The 26959-nt window shown below is 27.1% G+C and overlaps 1 protein-coding gene across 1 annotated transcript; it reads right to left on the reverse strand.

Annotated features, from left to right (window-relative positions):
* Positions 1 to 830: 830 nt before the first annotated feature.
* On the reverse strand, positions 831 to 11281 carry LOC100211715 (G1/S-specific cyclin-E1). The gene is made up of 11 exons (XM_065820312.1): positions 11088 to 11281; positions 10676 to 10748; positions 9945 to 9986; positions 9103 to 9522; positions 8572 to 8718; positions 8300 to 8395; positions 8070 to 8225; positions 5651 to 5759; positions 4944 to 5044; positions 4775 to 4831; positions 831 to 1403 (listed from the first exon to the last, which is right to left on the reverse strand). Exons 1-11 carry the CDS (start codon positions 11105 to 11107, stop codon positions 1281 to 1283), a joined length of 1344 nt encoding a protein of 447 aa, XP_065676384.1. The 5' UTR covers positions 11108 to 11281; the 3' UTR covers positions 831 to 1280.
* Between the last annotated feature and the right edge of the window lie 15678 nt (positions 11282 to 26959).

Consider the following 26959-nt stretch of genomic DNA (forward strand, 5'->3'; position numbering starts at 1 on the left):
ACATCTGGTGGCGAGATAATAACCCTAGTTACTTTAATTCATATTTGAAGAATTTTTATGTGTATAGATTTTCAAAATTATATCTTTGCATACATCAAAATAAAAAAATGTAGAAACCGAATCTTAGGATTTTCAAAAAAAAAACATGAAATTAACATCTACAACCCCATCACACTAATAGCAGTTATGAGCGTCGTCTCGATTTTGTTCATCTGATAATTTGTTTTTGACAATAGCTTTGATAATAGAAAAATAAAAGACTTGTTAAATTCTTTTTCAAGTCATTTTGTAATCTATATTGCTTAAATTGAAATTAAAACTTCCACGACCTATTTGCCACGCGACAAAGCAATAGCAGCTTTTTATTTAGATTTTATTAAATCGATTAAAGCTAAATACGTAAATAATTTTACATCCGTATTGCAATGGTTATCAGATAGGCTTCATATTACGTTACTATTGTCCTAATAAAACTAAATGATTTTATACGTTGTATTTAAATTTATAATTGCAAAAAAAAAAAAAAAAAAGTAGCTGTCTATTCGGAATGTGTTCCAATTGGACGTTTAAACTCTAAATGATACTAAAATCTGGAGAGAAACATTAAAAATAGCAGCGTATTAACTACTTTTTTAAACTTATTTTAAAAATTTCAATCTGAATAGCTCAGACCGTCATCAGACATAAAATAAATTAACATTACTTTATGCCTGAGCTATTGAGGTTGAAATATAAACAATAAATTAAAAGAAAAAAAAATATATAATTAAAATTTACAAATTCACAAACTAAAAAACAACGCAATAAAATCAAAAACTCAGCCAAACATGTTTCTTTTTTTTTTTTTAAATATATTTCATTTATAAGATCGATAAAAACATCGAACAAAAAGTAAGTAAAAAAATAACTTTAAAAAGCCATCAAACAATTCAGAATGGAGCATCAAACAACTCAGAATGGAGCATCATTAATAATCGTTTAAAAATATTTTTGATGTAAGTCTTTGTTTCAAAAATTCGTAAATAAAAAACAAACTTATAGATATGTATTTACATTCGAAGTCGAAAAATAATTTAAAGTAATTTACGAAGCTTTTTATAATATTTTTATAATGCATAAGTATTTGTCACGCCTGTACACGGTTTTAAAACACAGAACATAAAACTGCAAACGTTGCAGAACTAAGCTGCTACACTTGTGTTGAAGCCATTTAGAAAAACGACTAATTAACGAGTAATAAATTAACATATTTCCCCACCAATGTAGGATCACCATAAAAACTATAGAAATTCTTTTTCAGTACTTTGAGGAGGAGTCAGTATTCCTTTACATTTTACTAGAGGACTAGTTTTTGGGTGATTGTTGACAGGATGAATATTTATCATTTGCGAATGAGCGAAGTCCTAAAAACAAATAAAATATTATTTCAAAAAGTTGCAAAATATATCGTTTAATTTCACTACCAAATCGAAAACTTATATAGAGCGTAAGTTAATTTTAATATCTCACTTTTCTCATTACATTTTGTATAAGTTTTGAGATCAAAACTTACACAAATCATTTCTAACCATTTTACTTAAAAATGTCTGGTTAGTATCTTAAAATTCTTAAATAGTTTGTGTCTTTTCTTATTTAGCCTCTTGTTTTTTATAAACTTCTTTTCAATTTCAATTTTTTAAATCCGCAAATCAAACAATCAACACAATTAACACCTTTTACACCTCTATAAATAATTCCTTGATACTAAACTAGATATAAACTTTAGACTATAACTACATATAAAATATTTTGTTAAAAACGGAAGTATGTAATTACTAAAAATTGTTCTCGAAAGAGACTACTCATAAACGATGAGAAATAATGTTAGGGGCTTAAGTTTTTATTATAAATAGCATATTTTATTATTTATATTTATATAATAAACATATTTTATTATAAACGGCTTTCTCCGCTTTATATAAGTTTTTATGTCAGCGAGAAACAAGTTGAACTATGAAGAAGTAACAGTCATTTAGATATTTTGACCATATAATATTGAGAATAACTCTTAAATTATCTCCATTGCAGCTGTCACAGAGTTTGTACACTTTAAGTAATTTATTATAAAGTTATCTTCCATTATTACTCTAAAATTCAATTAAATCATTCTGTTCTACAATTATATAGAAATGTAATTATTAGCGGAAATAAAAACTTAACTACTCAGTTCACATGACGTTGAGTTGGTTGTGCATCTCTGATGAATTATTTAAGCCTAACTATTGCAGTGGAGCAAGATCTTGGTCAATATGACCAATCATTTTATTTTGAAATCTAGTTTGAGCAAAATAATTCAATCTTTTTACCAGCTGGAATAAGTCAACAAAGGGATATCCTTTTTTCTTATTTGCCCCCTGTAAAAAGTCATGGAATCCTCTTTGGATTGTCTTGATGCCTAAATAAAATGATCTAGTTTAGTTAGTTTAATGTATACTAGTTTATTATTTGCTTTTGGTTGAAGAGTAAGGTAGGTTTTGAGTTTAACAGTGATGTATAAGATAGCAATTAGCAATGTCTACTAGTTACAAGCAACAGCAACGAAGTAAGTTTATCATTTTTGACTTGAGACAAAACTTGTTTATTAAAGATAAATGAAACAGACCTTTAGTCTGTTGTAATATTAGTATTCTAAACAGAGTTGATTATGTTTCTGCAGCATTCTAGTATAGCCGCTGTATCCTTTTTAACAATTGCATGTTTCCTTTTGGCATTTGTTAATGTCTTTGAGAAGAACGCCATGAACCAAATTGTTAAAATATTCCTTCAAAAGATATACCAGAAGCAACAAATTTTAACTGCAAGTGATTGAATTCAGGAGGGGCTAGACAAGCTTTGACAAGTTTATTTTTAAATTTTTATATTATGGAACGCTGGCTGAAACCCAGAAATGAAAAACTCATTTTTTGCTCAAGTGAGTATAGTGCATCTGATACCAATATCATTTTGCAATTTGGTACTAAAATATTCAAATACTGCTATTAAAACTTGATTAAAAAAAAAAAAAATTGTGCACACACACACATACAGTCTTCTCCATTTGAAATTTAATGTCAGCGTAAAAAAAGCGCTGGCAGAATGGTCATTTTAAAGTTAGCCTGCGCGATTTAAAAAATTATTTTTTCCCTTTTATTTAAATTAAAATTAAAATAGAGAAAAAAATGAATAACAAAAATAAATAGCAAAAATTTTGAATAAATACTAGGTAAAATAATCACAAAAAAAATAAGGGTAAAAAATTTTTTTTTCATAAAAGTTAAACAAAAAAGTTTTGTAATTTAAAAAAAAACGTTTTTATTTTTTATGGCAAGCGCTTTTTTATGTGCTCGCCAAAGTATTTACTGGCGTGCGGCAAGCGCAAAAAGCTAAACGGAGAAGACTATATATATATATATGAATAAAATTTTAAGTTTATTTTTTTTATACTTTACAACTATAATACAGATAATCTTAATTTTATTTTTTTTATACTTTATAACTTTTATACAGATAATCTTAATTATGAGCCTATAAAGTTACTATTTTCTCCTTTGTAAAGTATGCCTGAAGGAAGAAAAGGGCTTTCAGAGTGTCATTCTCAAGAGATAATCATTGGTGATACTGTTGTGATTTGCTAAAAATATTTGCTCCAATTCAACACTTGTTAGGTTTTTCGGCCAAAGCTATTGTTTGGTCTTTGCAGATTAGAAGCTAGGTTTTGTTAAGATTTTGCTCATTTAACGCTTATTTATTTCTCGTATTTAATTTATATGCTAAATCTAAGGTTATTTATTATTTACAAGGTTATTAGCAGCTTTTTTTGACAGAAAATGACAGTATTTTTGTTCAAATGTATTACATATTTAGTTGAATACCATGCACAATGAATAACTGTTGATGATAATTGATTTAACCCCCCAGTTTCTGCATTATGAAAACTCCATTAGTAGAAATGCATGATGTCAACAAATCAACACTTTTTTAATTTAGAATAAACTGCATCAACACTTTTTTAGTTATTTTAACACATTTTTTAACAGACAGTAATTAACAACTCAAGCTAATCCATGGTTTGAAAAATTAAATTCTATATGAATGTTAACATTTAACTATCTGAAATTTTAATAGATTTAAATTTGATTGAATCATTAAAATTTAAGCTAAATTGCATCTTTTGCAATTTGGAAAAACCATTATAAGTCTTACATTTGCCAATATAGCTACGAAAAGTCTATTTTATTTTTAGTATTAAACAATGACTTTGAGTATTTATACAGTAATTATATTCTGCTCATTCTAATCCAAAACAAACATAAAATATATTGATAAATGTCGTTAACAGGCAAATACCAACCACACAAACCAAAATGAAGCATTGAAGTAACTTAGGACTATTTCAGTAAGACATGTGCAGAACAAAGTATTAGAGAAGCTACAACTATTATATATAAAACAGACTATTGCAAGCATAATATTCAAGAATTAAATATTGCATACATAAATTGCATTATTGAGTACTTGTTTTCAGATTATCAGAATGTTATCAGAGAAAATCTGAAAGTTTTAAAAATGTGTTTCCACATGACAAAACACATATTTATACATTCAATATCTAAAGTTATTTAAAAAAAAGGAGAAATTTAGCATTTCTAACTTATTTATTTCTATACTATATTAATTTACTTATATATAACTATTAACAAATCTAACTTATTTATTTTAATACTATATTAACAAAAACGAAACAAAGAAAACTTACTAATAATTGTATTGCATTATTATGCACTTGAATGTTATGAGCATTATCAGATGAAACCTGGAAAAGTATTAAACACTTTTATGCATGATAAAAAACTTGTTTACGCATTAAACATTTAAAAATTTATTTATTTGAAAAATTTATTTTTGACTTTTAAAAGTATACATACTTTTTCGAATTGTTTAACAGGTTTTATTGGTTGCATATGAATAACTTTGGCAAATGGTGTCAACCATTGTATACAAGGATAAAGCTCTTCGTATTTATGTCCTAAATTATTCAAGTAATTGCACAATATTTACTTTAAACAACTTTTTTATCACTAATTTTTAACGAAAATTGTAAAAAAGCATGTCTAAAAAAAATTTTTATGGACTTTCATTAGAAAAATACAAATTGATAATATATATTTGTAAAACAAATATTATCTATGCAGGATAACTTTTGAGACTATTTTTGAGTAAGAATTACTTTGAAATTATAATATTAAAATTTCTTTAGAAATGCAGAAATCATAAAAGTAATAATAACAATAATAATAGTTAATTAATAACTAAAATAATATTAATAAAATTTCCTGAATAAATAATTTTTATAAATTGAACAAAAATCTCAGCTTTTTTAAACGTTTTATCCACTGACTAAAGTACTTAACATAAGTTATAAAATTTCATTTAGAACACAAAGTTTATGAAAATTACAAAAAAAGTCATATAAAAGTTAGTTAAAGGTGTTAATTTTAAAATATTCTTAAACAGGTTGTAAAAAGTCATATGATAAAATAACATTGACATCTGCGATCTTTAATCAAATCTTTATTTAGTACTGAAAAACTATAAGTTTAAAATTTAAAAAAGACATAACAGTATAAATTACCTGTGATGTCAGAGATATCTTTTCCCCACATATGATAAAGTGCTGATGCAGCAATTATACTGTATGAAAATTGCAGATACCCTGTATCCAAGCAACAAAGATCAACTAACTAAATATAATAAAATAGTAATAAATTTATTTAAAAACAAAATTTAACAAAACACTAACACTTTACATACAAAGTTATGCACTTAGTAATACAGCTAATATAAAATCAATGTAAAAATCATCTAAATGAGTCTAAAATAATCTAAATCTTTTAGAAATTTATTTAAATTTCATTAAAAAAAAAAAAAATATCAACATAATAAAATTTATAATTAACCATCATGCTATGACAAGTCATTAAGATGCATAGAAACAAAAATGTCGCTCTGTTTAAAATACATTAAAATTTATTTATAAAACGCCAACAAAACAACAATGTTTTGAAGAATCATAAAACTATATTTAGAAACTTGCAATTAAAAATATATCTTTCCGAATTCCACATTCTGCTTGTATCTCTCTGGTTTTCTAAAGATGCACAAATTAAATTTTTCTGACATTACCATAAACTTTAGAACAATTGTACCATCAATTGGTACCTGTAACCGCTAACTAAATAAATTTCTTGGAGATTTATCTCCATTAATTGCTTTACTCAGGTAATGGAGCTGGCAACTTTAATTTATTATTTGTCAAATATTTAATTTTGACAAAAAAAATAATTCAAGAAGTCAAAGAACTTTTGCAATATTTCATGTTGAAAAATACAGAATAAAGCAATTGCAAATACATTGCAATTGAATAATAAGAAAATAAATTGCAACTTTTCAAGTTGAAAAATACAGAATAAAGTTATGTTTTTCCAAAAGCTTTGTCAGAAAACTAAATTTTTTTAACAATAAATGTGTGCTGGTATTAATTTGTTGATATGTTTTTTCACTTATAATTTTGAAAAAAGATGCCTTATTAAAGTACATTTTAATTTTAAATTTGTGTAGCTAAAGTTAAAGCATAGCAAATTAACTTAAAAGAATTTAGTGTTATTAGTAACACAATGAAAAATTTTAAAAAATTTGCTCATACTCTTTTTTTTCGTTTTTGACTTCATAACTCTCAGAATTCTGATGGAAAATCTCTAAGAGACCAACTATTTGTACAAAATGGAATGAATGGAATTTTAATTGCAATTCTTTTGTTTTGTAACTTAAAAAATAAGATACTCCATCACCAATACTACTGGTATTGCTTTTAATCAACAAATAACTTCTAACAATTGTTAATAAATATTTTTTCAAATATAAATTTTTTTTTTTTAGGGCAATTTCAATCAATGCCTCTATTGGCTGTTTAAATAATGATTATCGTATTTTAAAGAATGTTTTTTAAAAAGAAAAATAGTTTTTGGGCTCCTAGAGTTGCATATTTAAATTAGAACAATTGATCTCCATCTGGCCCTAAAAAGTGACTAAAACTATTTCAAATGCCACAATGAGGTAAAACACATAGCATTAAATGAGAAAAAAAGACAATGGAGATACAATTAAAAAAAAACACCCTAATAAATAGTAAAAAAAAAAAAAAAACCTAATAAAAGTAAGCTTAATGTAAAAAAAAACTAAAAAAAAATTTAAAAACTACTGAACAAAAAAAACAAAGCTCAAAATATTATTAGCTGTGCAAAAAATTCATAATAAAATACCTTTGGAATTAATAACTTCTTAACTTTGGTCTTGTAAAATGTTTTTATAAAATTAAGTGACTCTTTAAAATTAAGTAACAGTATATTTAACGATCGCTTAATAAGGAAACAAATATTATTTATAAACAAGACACATTATCCACTTATATTATCTATTTATCAACGTATAATTTCTTTTTTTATTTTTTTTCCTGACAGGCTTTTAATAACACAAATGCTTGAATTATTTCAAGCTTTGTTAGGTTAACAAAGTTTAAAAAAATATATACTTTAAACAATTCTTTGTAACAAAGGAAAAAATAATCAAATCATTCAGTTGCAATATAAATATCAAAATGTCTTTTAAATGTTAGAAACAATTCAGCAATAGACAGACCACTTTTCAGATCAGCTGTTTGTAATAATCAGTATTTAAACTGCTAAGTATACAATTAATAAAGCTATGCTTTGCTAAAATCAATCACTACATTATACTAAATATATTATAAATTAACAGGCTTCCACAAGAGTAAATGAGCGAATAGAGAGTTTTAAGCTTTTAATAAAGCAAATATAGAGTTTTAAGCTTGTCTATGGCGCATGTGCTAGGCTAGGTAAGTTTTTGCAGTTTCATGTTTGGTTTATTCTGTTTAGGTTACTTTCCATTTTGTTCGTTATATACACACACAGATGCATAAATACATAAGATATATATAAATGAAAATTATATATATATAAAAAAATCAGGTTTACTTCTGTTACTCTAGCCAAGTGTATTCCTGAAAACTGAGGTAAATGAAAACTTTCATCAATCTCTTGTTTTTCTTGACGTAATTTTCTATTTGCAATTTGTAAATATGACGTCAGCCAACAAATAGGAGTGACGGGGCATAAATGCCAATTCAAAGCCTAAAAGCACCATATTAAAGTTCTAAATTTTATTAAAAATAAAATTTTTTAAAATAAATTAGTTGAATATTTACTGAAAGTAAAATCATTTCTTGTTGTAGTATTTCTTCGTCAGTGCATGCACCATCTGTTACAAATGCAAACTCTGATAGTTTTGGAGGATATATTTCCTGAAAAACATCAAATTTTATATATATATATATATATATATTTTTATTTATATATATATATATATATATATATATATAGAGAGAGAGAGAGAGAGAGAGAGAGAGAGAGAGAGAGAGAAAGAGAGACCTACTTTTATAAAAAAGAGTAATTTTTACTAAAATAATTTTACACTAACCTCAATCTTTGATGCAACAAAAATGGCAGTAACTCCAACCAACTGAAGTCTTGTTTTAGCAATATTTTTTTGTGTAGACAAAAATCTATCAACATAGTCAACAGCCAGGTAAAAGGTTTCGCGATGCAGCCTGTAAACTTCACAAACCTATGAAACAGTTTCATATGACAAACTATAATTCTTTAAAAAAAAGTTGAATTAACGATGCACAAACTGGTATATAAGTTTCTTATTAATCAGTTTATTAAATCATTAAATTAATTTTCTAAAATTCTTTAATTTAAAATAAAAAAAGCGCTCCCATGTTCTTAAAAAGGCAAGGTAAAAATTATTAAATAGACACTTAGAAGACAAAAAAATAATTAGAACTTCGAAAGTACTTCTTTTAATAGAAAAAACATTTTTGTTGACTTACTTATATAATAAGTTCATTCTTAATCTAAGGTTATGAGGATCTCAAGGAGTATTATTATACGATATTATAATATTCAAAATATTTTTACTAAACTTTTTCACTAAAGCTAAACTCACTTCAATTAACCAGTCTAATAAAACAGTTCGCATTCTTGGTTGTAGAGATGGATGTCTACGAATATATAATGAGTCTCTTTTGTATTCTCTATCTTTTTGAAGCATAACTTCCCATACTTCATAGGAATCTGCCCAATTTAAGTTAGGTAAAGGAGAACAGTCTTTAGATATTGGTGAAAAGTAGTTTGAAAAAGTAAATTTAGTAATTCCTTTGATAAGTTCGTTTGGTGTGTTTTGAGAGTCTTTTATTTTATTTTGTTGAGTATTATTCTTTAGTTCTTTTTGGTAAATACATGGTTTCGATGACTTACGCCGCTTTTCAGGCTGATTAATAAATAAGCTGAAGGTACAAATATTATCTTGAGCTGTAGAAAGGACTTCGAATGCTTCAAGAATTTCTTCTGGTTCTGTATTCATATCCTGTAAAAATTTTGGTATTATAATTTACAATAAAATCAGAAAAAAACCTGTATAAATGTAACATATATCAAACTATATATCAAAAGAAACTATTTGCCATTATACCATAAGAAACCATTTTTCCGCCATACTCTCTCTTTTATTAAAATGTATACAAATGACAATTATTTTCACACAATAATTTTCCATCTACATTATATTAGATTTTTTAGATTTATGGTACTTCAGTTATTACATTTTATTTATATCTTTTTACAATGTACCTGTTATTGATGTATTAAAACTATATACGTTAATTCAGTAAACGATTTGTTATTAGTAGATAGACATCAAACACATCACACTTAAAACTGAACATTTTAATAAATATTTAAATCTTTGTATATGAAAAAACAAGCAAATAATACAAAATTTTTCAAAACCTTTGTCTGTAATAAACTTTGCTTTTTGTCAAACTCTTCTTCCTAAAACAGATAGCTGTAAAAATAACTGAATACTTTAAAAAATATGTATACATCTTTAGTGTCTTATCAAAATACAAAGCTTTTATTTCTTATCTGAGAACACTATTCTGAATACTGTCTTTTTACTTTTAGCACATTATTTTACTTAATCATTTTTTGTATTTACTCATCTAAACACTTTTTTTTCGTTTTCTTTTACAACTGGAATGTTTTATGAATGGAACTGAATACTTGAGCTTTTTCTAATGATTTTTTTTAAAAATAATTTTGTAATAATTGGAATAATTTGAATTATGAAACTTTTAATGCAAAAAAGATGAACTCTTTAAAAATATAACATTGACAAAAGATAAAAGTAAACTTTAACTATTGAAGTAATCTCTTCCATGATAAAGACCATAAGATCTCAACTAAAGATAAAACTGAAATTTATAACCATTAATTTAGAGTTCAGCTTAGAAATTTGATGTCAAAGAAAGAGAAGCAACATTCTTTGTTTTTAAGTCAAAGACAGTTGTTCAAGATTTTTTAAGAAACATTTATCCAAATATTGTATAAAATATTGTAATAGAAAAAAAAAAAAAAAACCCAGCTGTTTATATATTACTAAAAAACTTTATTTATTATAAAAAAAGTTTTTTAAATATTTCATAACCATAAAAATAATAATATATCTTCCATCAACTCACTGATATAGATGGTCTTGTTTTTCTTTTTCTTTCTGCTTTTACAGGTTCTGTGGCATTTCTTTTAGATCTAGGTCTAAATTTAAACAGTCTTAAATAAAACTACTTATTGATTTAAACTCTAGTTAAATCTAGTTAAACTCTAACTAATGTTTAGTTGCTTATGCAAAACATCATACATATTATATACTTTATGACACAGCCACCTACACATATAAATGGGAAAAAATAATTTTCTAACCAGCTAAAAAAAGTACCCTTAAAAAATTTAAAATACTATAATTATAAAAACGAGTAATATATGCATTAAATTTGAAAAAACTTTAATAAACTGAATATGAAAATAACGTGTCAAGGTTTTGTCATACGTCCGAAGAAAAAAATTTATCAAAAAGCTCTGTTAAAATTTGGATACCTCAGTCTTGCTTGATTCATTCCTTATACCAGTTTAAAAAGAAATGTGTTGTAAAAATTGGAAATTTAGGCTCTGTAATTAATTTTATAGTTTGGCTCACCGCTTCAGACCAAAGACAACAGAACAACACATCCAACTTTTAACTACAATGAAATTTCGTTGGCGCTCAATCCCTTGTGCATATATTAAAGCGCGCAATGCATTCTTAAATAATAAATTTAATTCAACATTGTAAAAACAGCCAATTATATTTTAAAGTGCAAGAGTCTAACCAATCATTTAAATTAACGCAACAACAAGAAAATCCGACTCAAATTCCGCGAAAGTTTAAAAATATAAACAAAACCACGTGTTTTTTTTTCTTTTTAAAACGATAATTGAAAATGAAAATGTTCAAGAAGAATTTGCGACAATATTTTTATTTTTCTAATTACTTCTTTAGTAAGTAATTTTTACATTTTACTTTCAATAAAGAAGTAAAAAATATTACCAAATGGATTACATATATTGCTCGACTAATCTTTCTTAATAGCAGATTGGGTTTCTTTATACTACTTAGTTTTATCACAGCTTGCAACTCTTGACCTAACCGTTTCATAAGTAATCATAACAAAACTGATTTTTATAGTAATACAAAACTGTTACAATAAAATGCAGCATACCAACAAAAATAACTAAAAATTAATGAAACAATATTTTTATTTTTCTATTGCCTATTTTGTAAATAATTTTTATAGTTCATTTGCAATAAGGAAGTAAAAAATATTCACAAAAGGATTTAAAAGTAAAATGCTGTTAGATATGTCCATATCTTAACAGATAATGATATCTTAACATAATAATAATAATAAAAAAGAAGTATACTACTCAATTTAATTACATAAGATTTGATACATAGTGTACTAAAAATAATAATAATATATTACGCAATAAAAATATTTGACATATAGTATTATAATGTAATGCTTAATTAAGTCAAAATTTATGTAAAACCTTACGTAGTGTCAACAACAAAAACAGAATTCAAAAATAAAAAAATGAATATTTGGCGCTTGATAGAAATTGTGATTAATGATCTCCATAATGTTCAGTTTAGTAAAAACTGATGACCGTTGTTTAACATTAATAACCACTTTGCCTAATTCTAATAGCTTTATTACAAAAAAAAAATTGAGGCAAATGTCAAGTATTGATCGTTTTACCACTAAAAAGATTGAAGCTTTTAAGCAGCAAAACACCTTTTTTCTTTTTTCACCTTATTGGTTGCATTAATACACTTTTTTTGGAACTCCTTTTTATTTTTTGTTACTCCACCTGCCTTACAAAGAACTCTTTTAACTACTGCTCAGAAACCTTCAACCTTACGCTTTTCAGCACAAATTGGGAGAATTTGCATCTTTAGAAATAATTTTTCCATTATTATCTTTGCACAACAGTAAAAGTTTTTTAGAATAGTGAGAAGCAGCGAGAATTCGTCAAAAGACACATCAGTATTTGTGTTTTTTCATAAATGGTATAAGTCTTTTTTAGAGGCATTCTTTGATCTAGAGATCGGTTGTCAAGGTCTTCTTAGTGATAAAACAAGAGGAGTATATACCACAGCTACAAATTGCTTGCCACACAAGGAACTTGGATGCAAATTTTTCTCGTCAAATGTATTTAAACTGATCATCAACAGGTTTATCTTTTTTCATAGTAAATTCGTTGACCAAGAAGTTGTAAAATAGAGGGCTTGCAATACGTTTCGTCGTCTTCAATTATGCAAATACTTTTATCCGCCATTGTTTTAACCAACTTCTTTGCGCGTCAAATTTCTTTAATTTCACCATTTAAGCTTCTTATTGGCGTATTTTTCTTATGAAATGCTTTAATTCCAGCATTTTTAAGTAATTTTTTTGATATAAGAACACAAAATCTTGAATTTTCTTGCCAGACCTCACTGTGAATGGTTCGGATTTCTTGCTATTGAACTAAGAATCAACTTTGCCTTTTTTGATTAATGGAAAGTTTTCTTTCTTCCACTTTCAGGTTTTCTTTCGAAGCTTTGAGTAGTTTCAAACTTATATATAATATCTATGACTGTAGATTTTGGGAAATTTGTACGTTTAGCAATCAAGCAATGTGAAGCCGATGGATGTTTGCAAAAAAAATTCGAAACTTTTTTACGCATCTCAAGGTGGTTTACCAGTAAAAAAATAAAATTCCCCAAAACTCATAATTTCAAATTAAAAAGTGTATCAGAGCATATTTAAAAAAAAAAAACAATACAATAAAAGTGTCATTTTACAACAATTTATTCCTAAAATTGTGAAAATGTTTAAAAAAGGATGCAAAATCAGCCAATTTTATAAGAAATTTTGAAAAACGATAATTTGGAAACCACAAGAAACTAGAGCTTCATATTTATGAAGGGTCTGTACCAAAATCACTGATACATTCTTTGTAAAAGTTATAATTTTTTATTTTTTTGGCAAAAACATCAAAATTTGGAGGGTTGGCTAATGAAATCAAATGGAAAAATGTCGATAATTTGTTAAGTACTTTGTTTTGGCATTAATTTTGCAACAGGCCCTCCATCATTATATGTAGAACATGTCTTAAAAATTTGAAGCAAAAAGCTTTAGCCATTAAAAAGTTATTACTTTTCTAAAATTGCAAACTACGCAAAAAGTGTCATTTTACAACAATTTATTCCTAAAATTGTGAAAATGTTTAAAAAAGGATGCAAAATCAGCCAATTTTATAAGAAATTTTGAAAAACGATAATTTGGAAACCACAAGAAACTAGAGCTTCATATTTATGAAGGGTCTGTACCAAAATCACTGATACATTCTTTGTAAAAGTTATAATTTTTTATTTTTTTGGCAAAAACATCAAAATTTGGAGGGTTGGCTAATGAAATCAAATGGAAAAATGTCGATAATTTGTTAAGTACTTTGTTTTGGCATTAATTTTGCAACAGGCCCTCCATCATTATATGTAGAACATGTCTTAAAAATTTGAAGCAAAAAGCTTTAGCCATTAAAAAGTTATTACTTTTCTAAAATTGCAAACTACGCAAATAAAAAAATAAAAAAATAAGCGAATAAAAAATAAGTAAATAAGCGAATGCTGAAAAACAACAATAAGCATTTTATAACTAAAAAAAATATCAAAAACTTCCAGATGAGTTCCAGGGTTCCAGGGTTTATAAGTTTCAAGTTGATGTTCTTCATCTTACCAACCCTTATTAATGGCTTTTAAATGCATTCTTCTAATTTTTTTTTCTAAAGTATCTTTTTTGTTCATACTGGGAATGTGTTTTTTATCCCTACAAAATGAGGACACTGCAAATTTTCCACGACTCTCAAGGTTGAGGTGACTCATTACTCTCTGAACACCAGCAGTTCCCTCATTAAAATACAACAAAGCTGAGTTTACTCCCAATTCAGACAAAGCTTTGTGAATAAAAGTGTTTTTTGGGCATCTGGACTATAAAATACTGTTGAGTCCATCATTATAATTCTTTGTTTGACCATGAGTGCACTTTTTCAAAAGGTTGCTATCACTTAATTCTTCAAATTCTTTTTTAATAATATCATATATCCATACTGGTAAGTTAACTTTTGATGTGTAATTGCTGTTACCTGCAGAGTTTTCTTTTATACCAGCTATCAGGACCCACTGGACATAGTACATGGCGATGAAACTGATCCGGAAAATTAGTGCAATGGTAAAAAAATTGCGCAAATGTTCTTTATCATTTGGTATATCTTTTCATTTTCACTTAAAGAATTATTAGCTGCAAAAAATAGTTTTATATTCTATTAACTGCACATTCTGTCAATTTTCCTTTTCCAGTTAACCGACTACCATGATGTTTATCTTTTCTTCGGTTACGTAGTCGTGTACCAATGCGCTTCTGGATATGACCAACACACTCTAACTTTTCGGTTCAATTTGAAACTTTCCATATGGATTACTGTTAAGAACATCATTGAATGCAGAGAAATCCCACTCTCCCAAATAATTTTTTTAAATCAAATCATTCTTTTCTACTGAGCGATTAAATATCTTTACAACTCTAGCACTTTTCATTGCTCCTGACGATGCTGAATGATTTAAGGAGCAAATATGATTACTCTTCCATTCAGTATAACCTGGATGGTATTGCTTTTTTTTCCACATTCTAAATCCCCTACAATACTTGCAAAAGACTTCAAAATCAATACACCGCCCTTCTAAAATTGTTGTCACCACACCATTCAGTGAAACATGTCCACGTTTTTGCCATGAGCTATCTAAAGAAACTCTGATTAGTTTTTTTCCTGACCCAATGTGTTCCTCTTTAACTCTTATTGCTGCTGCCTTTGTGGATTGTTCTGCTGATAACTTATAATGCATTTGGAATAGTGTTGTTTATTTTGTTGAACGCGTTGTTATTCATGCAAGAAGTGTTTGCGATTCATGAAAAGTCCACTAAATCTTGGTGTTTTTTGTCAATTTCACGGAAAGCAATAACCATTCTAAGGTTGATATCAAAATAGTTTCTGCCTTGTTTTGGCACAGCTTATTTAACATTATCAGTTGTACATGTTCAATACTGAAATTTAAAATTCAAGTTGTGAGAAAATCCACTTCTTTTATCGTTGTCATCTGTCACAACAATACAACTGTTACATTCTTGACAACTGCCAATATTATCAATAACTTTTTTTAAAATAGAGAAGTTTGTTATAATGTTTTAATTTTCTGCATTACAATTATTATCAACTTTTGTTAAAGAAACTTTGCAATCACTAACTGAAACAGGCTCAACATTTTCGTCTTCAAGGGTAGGTGTTTTGTTCCACTAGGGTAGGTGTTTTGTTCCACTAGGGTAGGTGTTTTGTTCCACTAGTTGCCAAGAAATGCTCTTTTTCTTTTCAACGTTATAATGTTTTTGCTTCCCAATATATATATAATATTCTAAAATTCTAAAATACATAATATAAAACTGATAAATTATACTAAATAATATAAATAACACGAAGCTTTTTAAACAACAATAATTCACAAGATAATTATCTGATGAATCATACAAAAATAGCAACTTCTATACACTGTTTTATTCTATATTTTTGTCAAACAATACTGGCCTACTAAACTAATGCGTAACTAACTAAGTTTGACAAAAATACTAATGCTAAGGCCAAGAGTGAGGGTATTTATAAACCTAAGTTTGTGTTGCTAAAAGCCGTTGCTATGGTCAAGTTGTCTGATAAGTTAATATCTCAAAAAATAATCAAGATATGCTAAAACAGACTCCAGAAACGTTTACAGCTATGTTGAATTACTATAAATCAAAAGAAATCTCAAAAACCAAATTTTAATAAAAATATAGATTTTTTTAGTGGTGAATCAACTCAATTTGTTTCCGAAACATTTTGCAAATCATTGATTATTAAACAAAACTTTACCAACACAATTAAAGATAAGAAAATTAATTAAATTAAATTAAAAATAAGAAAATTAATTAAATTAAATTAAAGATAAGAAAATAAACAAAAAAATAAAAGAAATAAAAAGCATTTGTGGTTTTAGAAAAATTTTAATTTAAAGTTGACCGGATTTTTCCATGTCCTACACAGTATTAGGGGAAGAATATAAAATAAAATATAGTTTTAAGGTGCCAAATAAATAATTTTGTACTTAATAATAATAGTTGTTTGATAATATGACATTATTGTATTTGGATCTGCTAATTAACAAATTGCTTTTAATCCTGAAAGTTACAAGATAATATTTGAACAAACAACACAAAAGGTTTTTATTTATCGTTTAATTTTTTATTCATTAGACATAAGTTCTATCTTAAGAAAATAACAAACAGTTGCTACTCTTTAGATCATTCATTATTTAATTTAGGCTTTTCATTATTTGTTGCTAACATTCTCCTTCTTAACCTTTCTGCATTATCAGATAAGTAGTACAAACAAAAGTAGAGTTAGCTATCCAACAACAACGGCCGTTAAAGTTTGACGTATTACCCAAAATTTACCGTTTTGTTGTAATTTATAATTTTGTTCATTATTCAGTAATTATAAAATCTTTGGCCATTATTTAAATACCACTACTTTGGTGGATTTTTTTTAACTACATTTTTTTTCATTCAAACTGCAAAGATTATTTTTTAGAATCTTTTTTATTTTGTTTTTATATAATGTAAAATTAAAATAAATTATCAGTACTTGTAACAATCGTTTTCCACGAAGATTGGCTATTCAATGTTCGGCCTATTTGGCTACTTTTTTAACTATTCGGTATTTGGCCAAATATTAAAAACTATCCCAACACCGAATACCAGATTGTATTTCGAAAAAAAAGCATAAAAACGGATTGCATTTAACTATTTTTTAAATCTTTTATTTTAACAAATAATTGGCATATTTGATACTAAAAAATCTATAGATGGTAGGTTATGATAAAAATATTTTCATCGTTTGCAACTTAAATTTTTTTTCTTGATCTTCATATTTGTGCATATTTTCTGTAGAGATTGGTTTGATTGTTTTCATTTACATTACTTTTTCTTACAAAGTGGAGATGAATTGTCACAGGTGCTTCAAGACACCGGTGATGATTTATTGGTGTCCAGCAGCACTTCACTGAAAAGAATTAACCTTTCATTGACCTAATATTTCCCTAAAAAAGATTATGATGTGTGTCACATACCACAATCTTTCTAAGAACTTTTAAAATTTTTTGTTGTTGTTACATTTTAACTAATTCTAGAAAATCAGTTTTGGAACGTGCATCAATAAAAAAGATGTATAATTGCCATTCCCCTTAGATTTAAACCAAGCTTTAAGTTTGCTTGTAGGAAAGATATCATCTTTAATAAGTTTGGAATTATTTGTGCTATATCCATTTAAAGCAACTTTTTGCTATATCTATCTATAGCAACTATAGAAATTACCTCAGAAACGCAAGATATACCTAAGCTAATTTTTTTTGTAATTTTTTTGAATGGTTTGAAAAGTATGACATAACTAACTAACTAGCTTATGTTAAAACATTTTAGTGTAATAGTCAAAAATTAATGCGTGCTGTGACTTAATATCCACAACGTAATTAACATATGCATTTCAATAAACCAGGTTGGAGCCCGTAAAATAACTGTCACCGAATATTCCCCAGCCAAATATTCCCAGCCAAATATTCCTAGCCAAATATTCGGTGTTTCAGTTGAGAATTTACCCGAATATTCAGTATTCGGCAAAATCACGAATCGTGGAATCTCTAGTGTAAATGGTTATAAAACAAAAAAAAAATATGGATCGAATTAAAAACATTGCTTAGTTAAAATCAAGATTTATTACGTTTCAGTTTTCTCTTGTACATTTTTTTTTTATTTTCAAAAATATGACATATCAAAAGTAAAACCCACATAAACTATAATCAACTGAGCAGCCGTGTCGCAGTGGTACACTTCCCTCAAAATCACAGGATCTGTGGTTCGAACTCTACCTCTGGGCATGTTTTACGACATCCCAGTGAAAAATAAAACCGCGTCCCACATGGGTTCCGCGTGGGTTCCGTGTGGGATTGATGGGATTTATGTGGGACGGATTTTCCCATGTGGTATCCGTATGGAAATTTGTCACCTTAAACCCATGTGGGTAATCCCACATGGGTTACATGTGGGAACCATATGGTATTTACACACATGGGAAATCCCACGTGGGTTTCCTGTGGGATTTGCATGGGAATTAATTTAAAAGCCGGAAACTAAAAAAAAAAAATTTAAATCAACATTGCATTGCGTTACGTTTATATTGTGTGAAAATATTTTATATTAATAAAGAGAATGGCAAGCAAGTATGTAAGTACCACGAATAATTTTTATCTTACTTTATAGAAATAAGATTAAGATTTGTGCAATTAGATGTATTATTAGGATAATATAATAGTTATTTGAATATAGATCTTGAGTAAATTATTTGCAAACAATTAACTGATGCAAGTTGAAATGTTGTCAAAAACCAATCTTGCATGCATGGGACACTGCAGTGTCCCACAAAGAAATGCAGGTTTGAAAGTCAAAGAATTCCCAATTTTCTTTATTAAAAAAAGAAAAAAATTGGATGGAGATGGGATTCTGTAACTTTTTTTATGCTCCAAAACTTTTAACTTTAGATATAATAAGGTCCTTAAGACTTAAGGGACTTACGAACTACATTGACGAACAAAAAACAGGATATTTACAGAAACTTTTTAATTTTTAATCTGGAGTACCACAGTGTTATTGAGAATAAAGCCTCTGGGTCCAGTTTTCAAAGTAATATGATCTAAGTAATGTTTAAATAAAATAATATGCTTTAAAATGCATATAGTTATACATATAACTCCTGATATTTAACTATATGTATAACAAGTTATACATATAATTTGTTATAAAAACTTATTTTTTAAGGTTATGCTTGAACAAATTAGTACCAATTAATTCAAATTCAAGATTTAGTTAAAGTTCAAGTTAATGTTCTTATTTATTCATTGTTTTAATTTTATATTTATTTGTTCAAATTTATCAGTTAGTACTATATTTTACTACAGTAAGAATGTTTATCATTGTTGAACGTGATTTTATTAGTAACTTAATTTTACTATCAACGTATTTTGACAACACCCTTTATACTTTAAATGATGACAGCTTTACTTTTCTATTGATGTTAAATTTATTACATTTCAATAACTCAGATTGAATTTTAACTGAATTATTGTAAGCTTTGTAGGGGTTTGTTGTATATCAAATGGTGTTGTAAATAAAGTAAAAATAATATATATATATATATATATATATATATATATATATATATATATATATATATATATATATATATATATAATAAATGTATATATATATATACATATATATATATACATATTTATATATATATAATAAATATATATATATATACATATATATATATATATATATATATATATATATATATATATATATATATATATATATATATATATATAAATATAACATTAAAACAATAAAATTGATACAAAATTTCACTTTAAAACGAATACCATTAACATTGTGATGATAATAGCATTACGAAACTAGTATTTATGTATTATTATTATACTATAAATAAATAGTTTTTTAATTCATTTTATAAAATGGAGACTGACATCTGATAATTAATGGAAATAAATACAAATTATAAAAATCATGTAAACTTCATTTATTATTACTAAATACTATATTAATGTTCATCTACAAAGTTAAAATCAATTAGAGACATTGTTATTAATTTATTTGAATTCGCACTCCCACTTCTGTATTCAAATTAATAGTAATAAGTTTATAAATAATAATTATAGCCCATAACAAATGTTCTTTTAGCACTTAAGGAAATATCCTGTCAGAGATAACTTATTTATAAATGACTTCTGGGGTGGTACATAATTATGTCAGATGATGACCCGGTTTATTGAACAACTTCACCCTTTATCAAACTCAGTCAATTTTTAGTCATTGAAAATGATGTCCAACTATTATGATCTTGTTTATGATGATATATAAATGTGAGTGTGATCCTGAATTCCATATGCACCATAAATTTCTTGAGCTGGATTTTGGTAAAGCTCTCAACCAGGTCTAAAAAGCATCAAAACAAACATGTAAATTCTTCTTCAGATAGCAAGTGATTAAAGTCTTTTCCTGTGATTGTACAGTTTTAGCAGCAAGCAAAGCCTTTAACCACACTGTTATAAATGCCTTTAAAACCTGCTGATGGCTGGCACTGAATTTCTTTGCTTAAATAAAATATTCTACTTTTTCTGATTCAATTCTTTAATCACCATTTATAATTAACATCCCTCCCCAGTATCAATATTCTAAACTGGCACTCACTGTGTGTTATTACTGACATGTATGAGACATGCCATAGCTCAGATACTATATATATATATATATATATATATATATATATATATATATATATATATATATATATATATATATATATATATATATATATCTATCTATATATTATTTCTTTCTCTAAACACACTTTTGTAAATGTCAACAAAACCTAAAAACTAGATGATTCATTGTAAATTGAATATGAATGTGGTGGAAAAGTCATGTAAACCTGACATAATCAAAAATATCAAGTTGTAATAGTTCAAATGTCAAAGAGTGTTGTAAATATCTTTGTGATGGTGAATCTGTGAATTCATTGAATGCATTCAAGACAGATAGTAAACATTCTTCTGTCCTGTAAACCTTTCTGTGAAGCAAACTAGAATAAAAATAGATGAATCTGCAAAGAACAATAAACAAATAACTCAAACTAAATTGATATATCTTAGAATACTAAATCCAATTGGTATAATTCTGAGAAACATAGTTTATTTGAAAATACAGTTATGTGATAGGTTCAACTACTTTGTAATTTGTGTGTGTACCTTGAAGTGGTCACTACTTCTTTAAATATTAAACCAACTCCCAAATTTCCTTGTGGTACTCCATAAAAATTAAAAGTTTCTTGTGAAGTGCTCCTGTTCTCTGTTTACCTAAATATGGGTAACATCATAAAGTTCTATGAACTTATTATATATAAACTTAAAAGTTTTAAAGTTATAAAAATTCCAGCACTCTGTCCCCTATTTTAGTTTTTTAATCAAAACAAAATTAGTTCAAATTACTGCTCATTATGGACGCTGTAATACACATCCATCCATGTTGGTTTTCAGCAACTCACTGATTTATATAGTAATTGTTTGCAGATAATATACTCAAGAACTATATTCAAATATCATATGAACATGTTAGAATGTTCATATGATATTTGAACATCACAAATTTAATAATATTGTTGTGATATGTTATATAAATAATTCCATAATAGATTATGATATGAAAATAAGATAGGATATGAAGGCAATGATCAAAGAATAAATTTATTTATAGAAATTTAGATGTTTGTTTATTAGTTTCAGAATATTATATTATGTGTGACTGCGGCCTTCTATAATAAAAGGCCTTGACATCGCGCAACAAAGTTGTTAAACTGAAGGCCAATTTTTAATACTTTGTTTACATTTTCATCTTTTAACATTAGACGAAAGTTTGTGTTTGCGCTTTTTTAATAAATCTTTAAAATGTGATTGGTTTATAAATTAGACAGCCCAACATCAAGACGATAACGTTGTAAGGTTCAAGGCGTTAACATTGTAAGGTAATAATATTGTCAAACTAACAATAAGTTTTTTTAATAATTAAAATGCCTTTAAAATGCTGTGTATCTCTTTGCAAGTCGAACTATCTCAACTACAATAAAAATATCAATTTATACAACTACAACTACAATATCGATTACAACTACAACAAAAATATCAATACTCAACTACGACAAAAATACCAATTTATAAATTCCCGAATCTAGAGGAGAGAAAAAGATGTAGTGAAGCTATCCCAAGAACTGGTTTTATTGTTACAGACTATATAGCATTATGTCAACTGCATTGGCCAAATAAAGCACCTTTTGAAACCGAATATGGGAAGCAAGTAAAGTTAAAAAAAATGTAACTTCAATCGGTTTTCGAAGCATTTTACCAGATGAGTTAAATGATTTTCTTAAAGAGGATGAACTTATATTTGACGATATTCAATCTTTGTTAAGTGATAATAACAATGTTATTGTTTTCCAGCTTAATAAAAAAAGTTTGCACATACAATCAAAAATGTACAAACTTGGTGTTCCATTATTTATTTTAGTAATTTTCAATGATTATTTATTTGTAGCTAACCATAATGGCACAACTTGTAATATTTCATATTTAGCTGTAAACAAATTAAAGTTAATAAAAACAAAATCAGCTTTATTTGAAGCAGTTAGGTTTTGAAAAAATAAAGAAAGTTCGCTTCTGTCAAATATTCTATTCGAACACCTTAATGCTATGAGAAAAGTTAATCTTGGTGAAGTTTTATATACTTCAGATATTATATGTAGAGCATATGAGTATTTTGCTATGCAACGAAGTTTATATGATTGTTTGTGTATTGACTACAAGTTGCCAAGTATAAGGACTTTAACCCTGTTGAGATATATTGATAAAACTTTTTTTTTGCTTGAATCAACTTTTGTTGGTGTTTTTTATTGTTAGTGATTTTTATTGTTACCATTTTTAGCAAAAAAAATTAAAAATACAGTTATCTTTCTAATATATAGATATATACTTTGTTATGGTTCTGCTTGTTATTGATACTATTTAATATTACATAAATATTCTTAATGAAATTTAAAATACGAAAAGCATGATTATCTTTTAACAATTTTTTGGTTTTCTTTTTATATTTCCGTTTTTACTAGAGATTATTATTAGAAAACATAGACTGCCATTACACCCTACCTAATATAAAAATATACCAATATAAGTAAAAGTGAAAGTTTAATCGGCCTTCAGTTTTTACGGCATTTTGCGCGATGTCAAGGCCTGTTATTATAGAAGTCTACATCATTGAAAAAGTAGGTTTTTACATTTTTGTTTTTGTTTTTTTGTTTAACTACTTATCCTTATTGATCACTTTTTTTCAGGATTCTCCTCATGGGTTCAAGCTCATCTGAAATATTGTAGTCATTAATGACTTCAAACTGGCTAATTATTAATATTGCTAGACTAATAATATTCATTTTTAAAATTGCTCTCTCTCTCTCTCTCTCTCTCTCTCTCTCTCTCTCTCTCTCTCTCTCTCTCTCTCTCTCTCTCTCTATATATATATATATATATATATATATATATATATATATATATATATATATATATATATATATATATATATATATATATTTATATATATATATTTATATTTATAGATATTTGTATTTTTTTTTTTTTTTTTAGAAATTGTTTGAAGAAAGTTAGAAGATACTAAAAACCTTGGTATTATACAAGCCGAAGCGATTTAATTAATTCAATTGACAAAAAACGGCGTGTAAATCGCAAAAGAAAAAATAATATTTTTAATATTCGTTTTGGATGTATTGATTAATAGCATTTATTTTTAAATAAATTTATTTTGCAACACGTTTTTTAATTTTATAAAATTTCGTCATAATAGTTTAAGGTAAATCCCACATAGGTTATAGGTGGAAAACATCACATGTAAAAGATCAAAAATGCTACACGTTTTGAATACCAAATGGGATAAAGTAGCAAATACCAGATTAAGTTAAGCCTCTCTGAAAGCTTCGATGATTATTTTTAAATTACTATTAAAGTAATTTTTAAATTAAAAGAATTTTAAAAATTATCATAGAAGCATTCGGACTTTCATTTGTCTAGTATTGACTACTTTTATAACATTTGGATTAAAATATGTAGCATTTAAGATCTATAACATGTAGTATTTTCCACCTATATCCCATGTAGGATTTACCACATAAAACCCATGTGGGACAAAATAATAATCCCCATATGGGTTACATATGGTAAAAACCCACGCGTATCCCATATGGGATTTACCATATGGAATCCATGTGGGATTTACCATATGAAACCCACATGGGACAAAATAATAATCCCCACATGGGTTACATGTGGAAAAAATCCACGCGTATCCCATGTGCGCTTTTTCACTGGGATCGGTTAGGAAAGAGGTATGAACTCGTTAAATGCTCTTAAATTAAAAAAATTAAATGCTTTTTCGCAGTGCTCTGTGATAAGACCGTAAAGACTTCTTGGAGCACCTTAAAAAAGAAGAAAAAAAAAACAACAACTGCTAAACTGCTAACTAGTTTTTCTTCTAACTTGTTTTGGCTTCTTGTTTTTATTTTAGAAATTGTAGCTTAAACGCTTTTTAGTTTAAAGATTACAACTAGCGAAAACGCATGTCTATGTTGGATATTTTTTTAAGTTCGAGCGTTTCTTGAAAAAGCAGTTTTTCTTACAAACAGTATAGCTAATTGTTTGTTGAAGAATATACGAGCTTATTAATTAAAAATTTACTAAGTTTATACCTCAGCTCAACGTCATTCAGTTGCAAACTGAGCAAAAATATAATTTTTCTTCAGCAATTGCGTTTGACTTAACTAAAATATTTTTCCGAATTCCATTCTATTTGCCATATCCATCAACGTTTATAAGATCCAACGTAACCTTTTTTTTCAAAACTTATGTTAAAAAAAAAAACGAATTGACGTTTTTCATAACGGAGCTTTGTTAGTTACATTATTATTATTTTTTATTTATTTTATTTTTTTCTTCTTCTTCTTCTTCTTCTTCTTCTTCTTCTTCTTCTTCTTCTTCTTCTTCTTCTTCTTCTTCTTCTTCTTCTTCTTCTTCTTCTTCTTCTTCTTCTTCTTCTTCTTCTTCTTCTTCTTCTTGTTCTTCTTCTTTTATTCTTTCTCTTCTTATTCTTCTTCTTCTCATTCTTCTTCTTCTTCTTCTTCTTCTTCTTTCTCTTCTTCTTCTTCTTCTTCTTCTTCTTCTTCTTCTTCTTCTTCTTCTTCTTCTTCTTCTTCTTCTTCTTCTTCTTCTTCTTCTTCTTCTTCTTCTTCTTCTTCTTCTTCTTCCTCTTCTTCTTCTTCTTCTTCTTCTTCTTCTTCTTCTTCTTCTTCTTCTTCTTCTTCTTCTTCTTCTTCTTCTTCTTCTTCTTCTTCTTCTTCTTCTTCTTCTTCTTCTTCTTCTTCTTCTTCTTCTTCTTCTTCTTCTTCTTCTTCTTCTTCTTCTTCTTCTTCTTCTTCTTCTTCTTCTTCTTCTTCTTCTTCTTCTTCTTCTTCTTCTTCTTCTTCTTCTTCTTCTTCTTCTTCTTCTCTTCTTCTTCTTCTTCTTCTTCTTCTTCTTCTTCTTCTTCTTCTTCTTCTTCTTCTTCTTCTTCTTCTTCTTCTTCTTCTTCTTCTTCTTCTTCTTCTTCTTCTTCTTCTTCTTCTTCTTCTTCTTCTTCTTCTTCTTCTTCTTCTTCTTCTTCTTCTTCTTCTTCTTCTTCTTCTTCTTCTTCTTCTTCTTCTTCTTCTTCTTCTTCTTCTTCTTCTCTCTTCTTCTTCTTCTTCTTCTTCTTCTTCTTCTTCTTCTTCTTCTTCTTCTTCTTCTTCTTCTTCTTCTTCTTCTTCTTCTTCTTCTTCTTCTTCTTCTTCTTCTTCTTCTTCTTCTTCTTCTTCTTCTTCTTCTTCTTCTTCTTCTTCTTCTTCTTCTTCTTCTTCTTCTTCTTCTTCTTCTTCTTCTTCTTCTTCTTCTTCTTCTTCTTCTTCTTCTTCTTCTTCTTCTTCTTCTTCTTCTTCTTCTTCTTCTTCTTCTTCTTCTTCTTCTTCTTCTCTCTTCTCTCTTCTTCTCTTCTCTCTCTCTCTCTCTCTTCTTCTTCTTCTTCTTCTTCTTCTTCTTCTTCTTCTTCTTCTTCTTCTTCTTCTTCTTCTTCTTCTTCTTCTTCTTCTTCTTCTTCTTCTTCTTCTTCTTCTTCTTCTTCTTCTTCTTCTTCTTCTTCTTCTTCTTCTTCTTCTTCTCTCTTCTTCTTCTTCTTCTTCTTCTTCTTCTTCTTCTTCTTCTTCTTCTTCTTCTTCTTCTTCTTCTTCTTCTTCTTCTTCTTCTTCTTCTTCTTCTTCTTCTTCTTCTTCTTCTTCTTCTTCTTCTTCTTCTTCTTCTTCTTCTTCTTCTTCTTCTTCTTCTTCTTCTTCTTCTCTCTTCTTCTTCTTCTTCTTCTTCTTCTTCTTCTTCTTCTTCTTCTTCTTCTTCTTCTTCTTCTTCTTCTTCTTCTTCTTCTTCTTCTTCTTCTTCTTCTTCTTCTTCTTCTTCTTCTTCTTCTTCTTCTTCTTCTTCTTCTTCTTCTTCTTCTTCTTCTTCTTCTTCTTCTTCTTCTTCTTCTTCTTCTTCTTCTTCTTCTTCTTCTTCTTCTTCT

The sequence above is a fragment of the Hydra vulgaris genome, chromosome 15, assembly GCF_038396675.1.
Source record: "Hydra vulgaris chromosome 15, alternate assembly HydraT2T_AEP".
NCBI lineage: Eukaryota > Metazoa > Cnidaria > Hydrozoa > Anthoathecata > Hydridae > Hydra > Hydra vulgaris.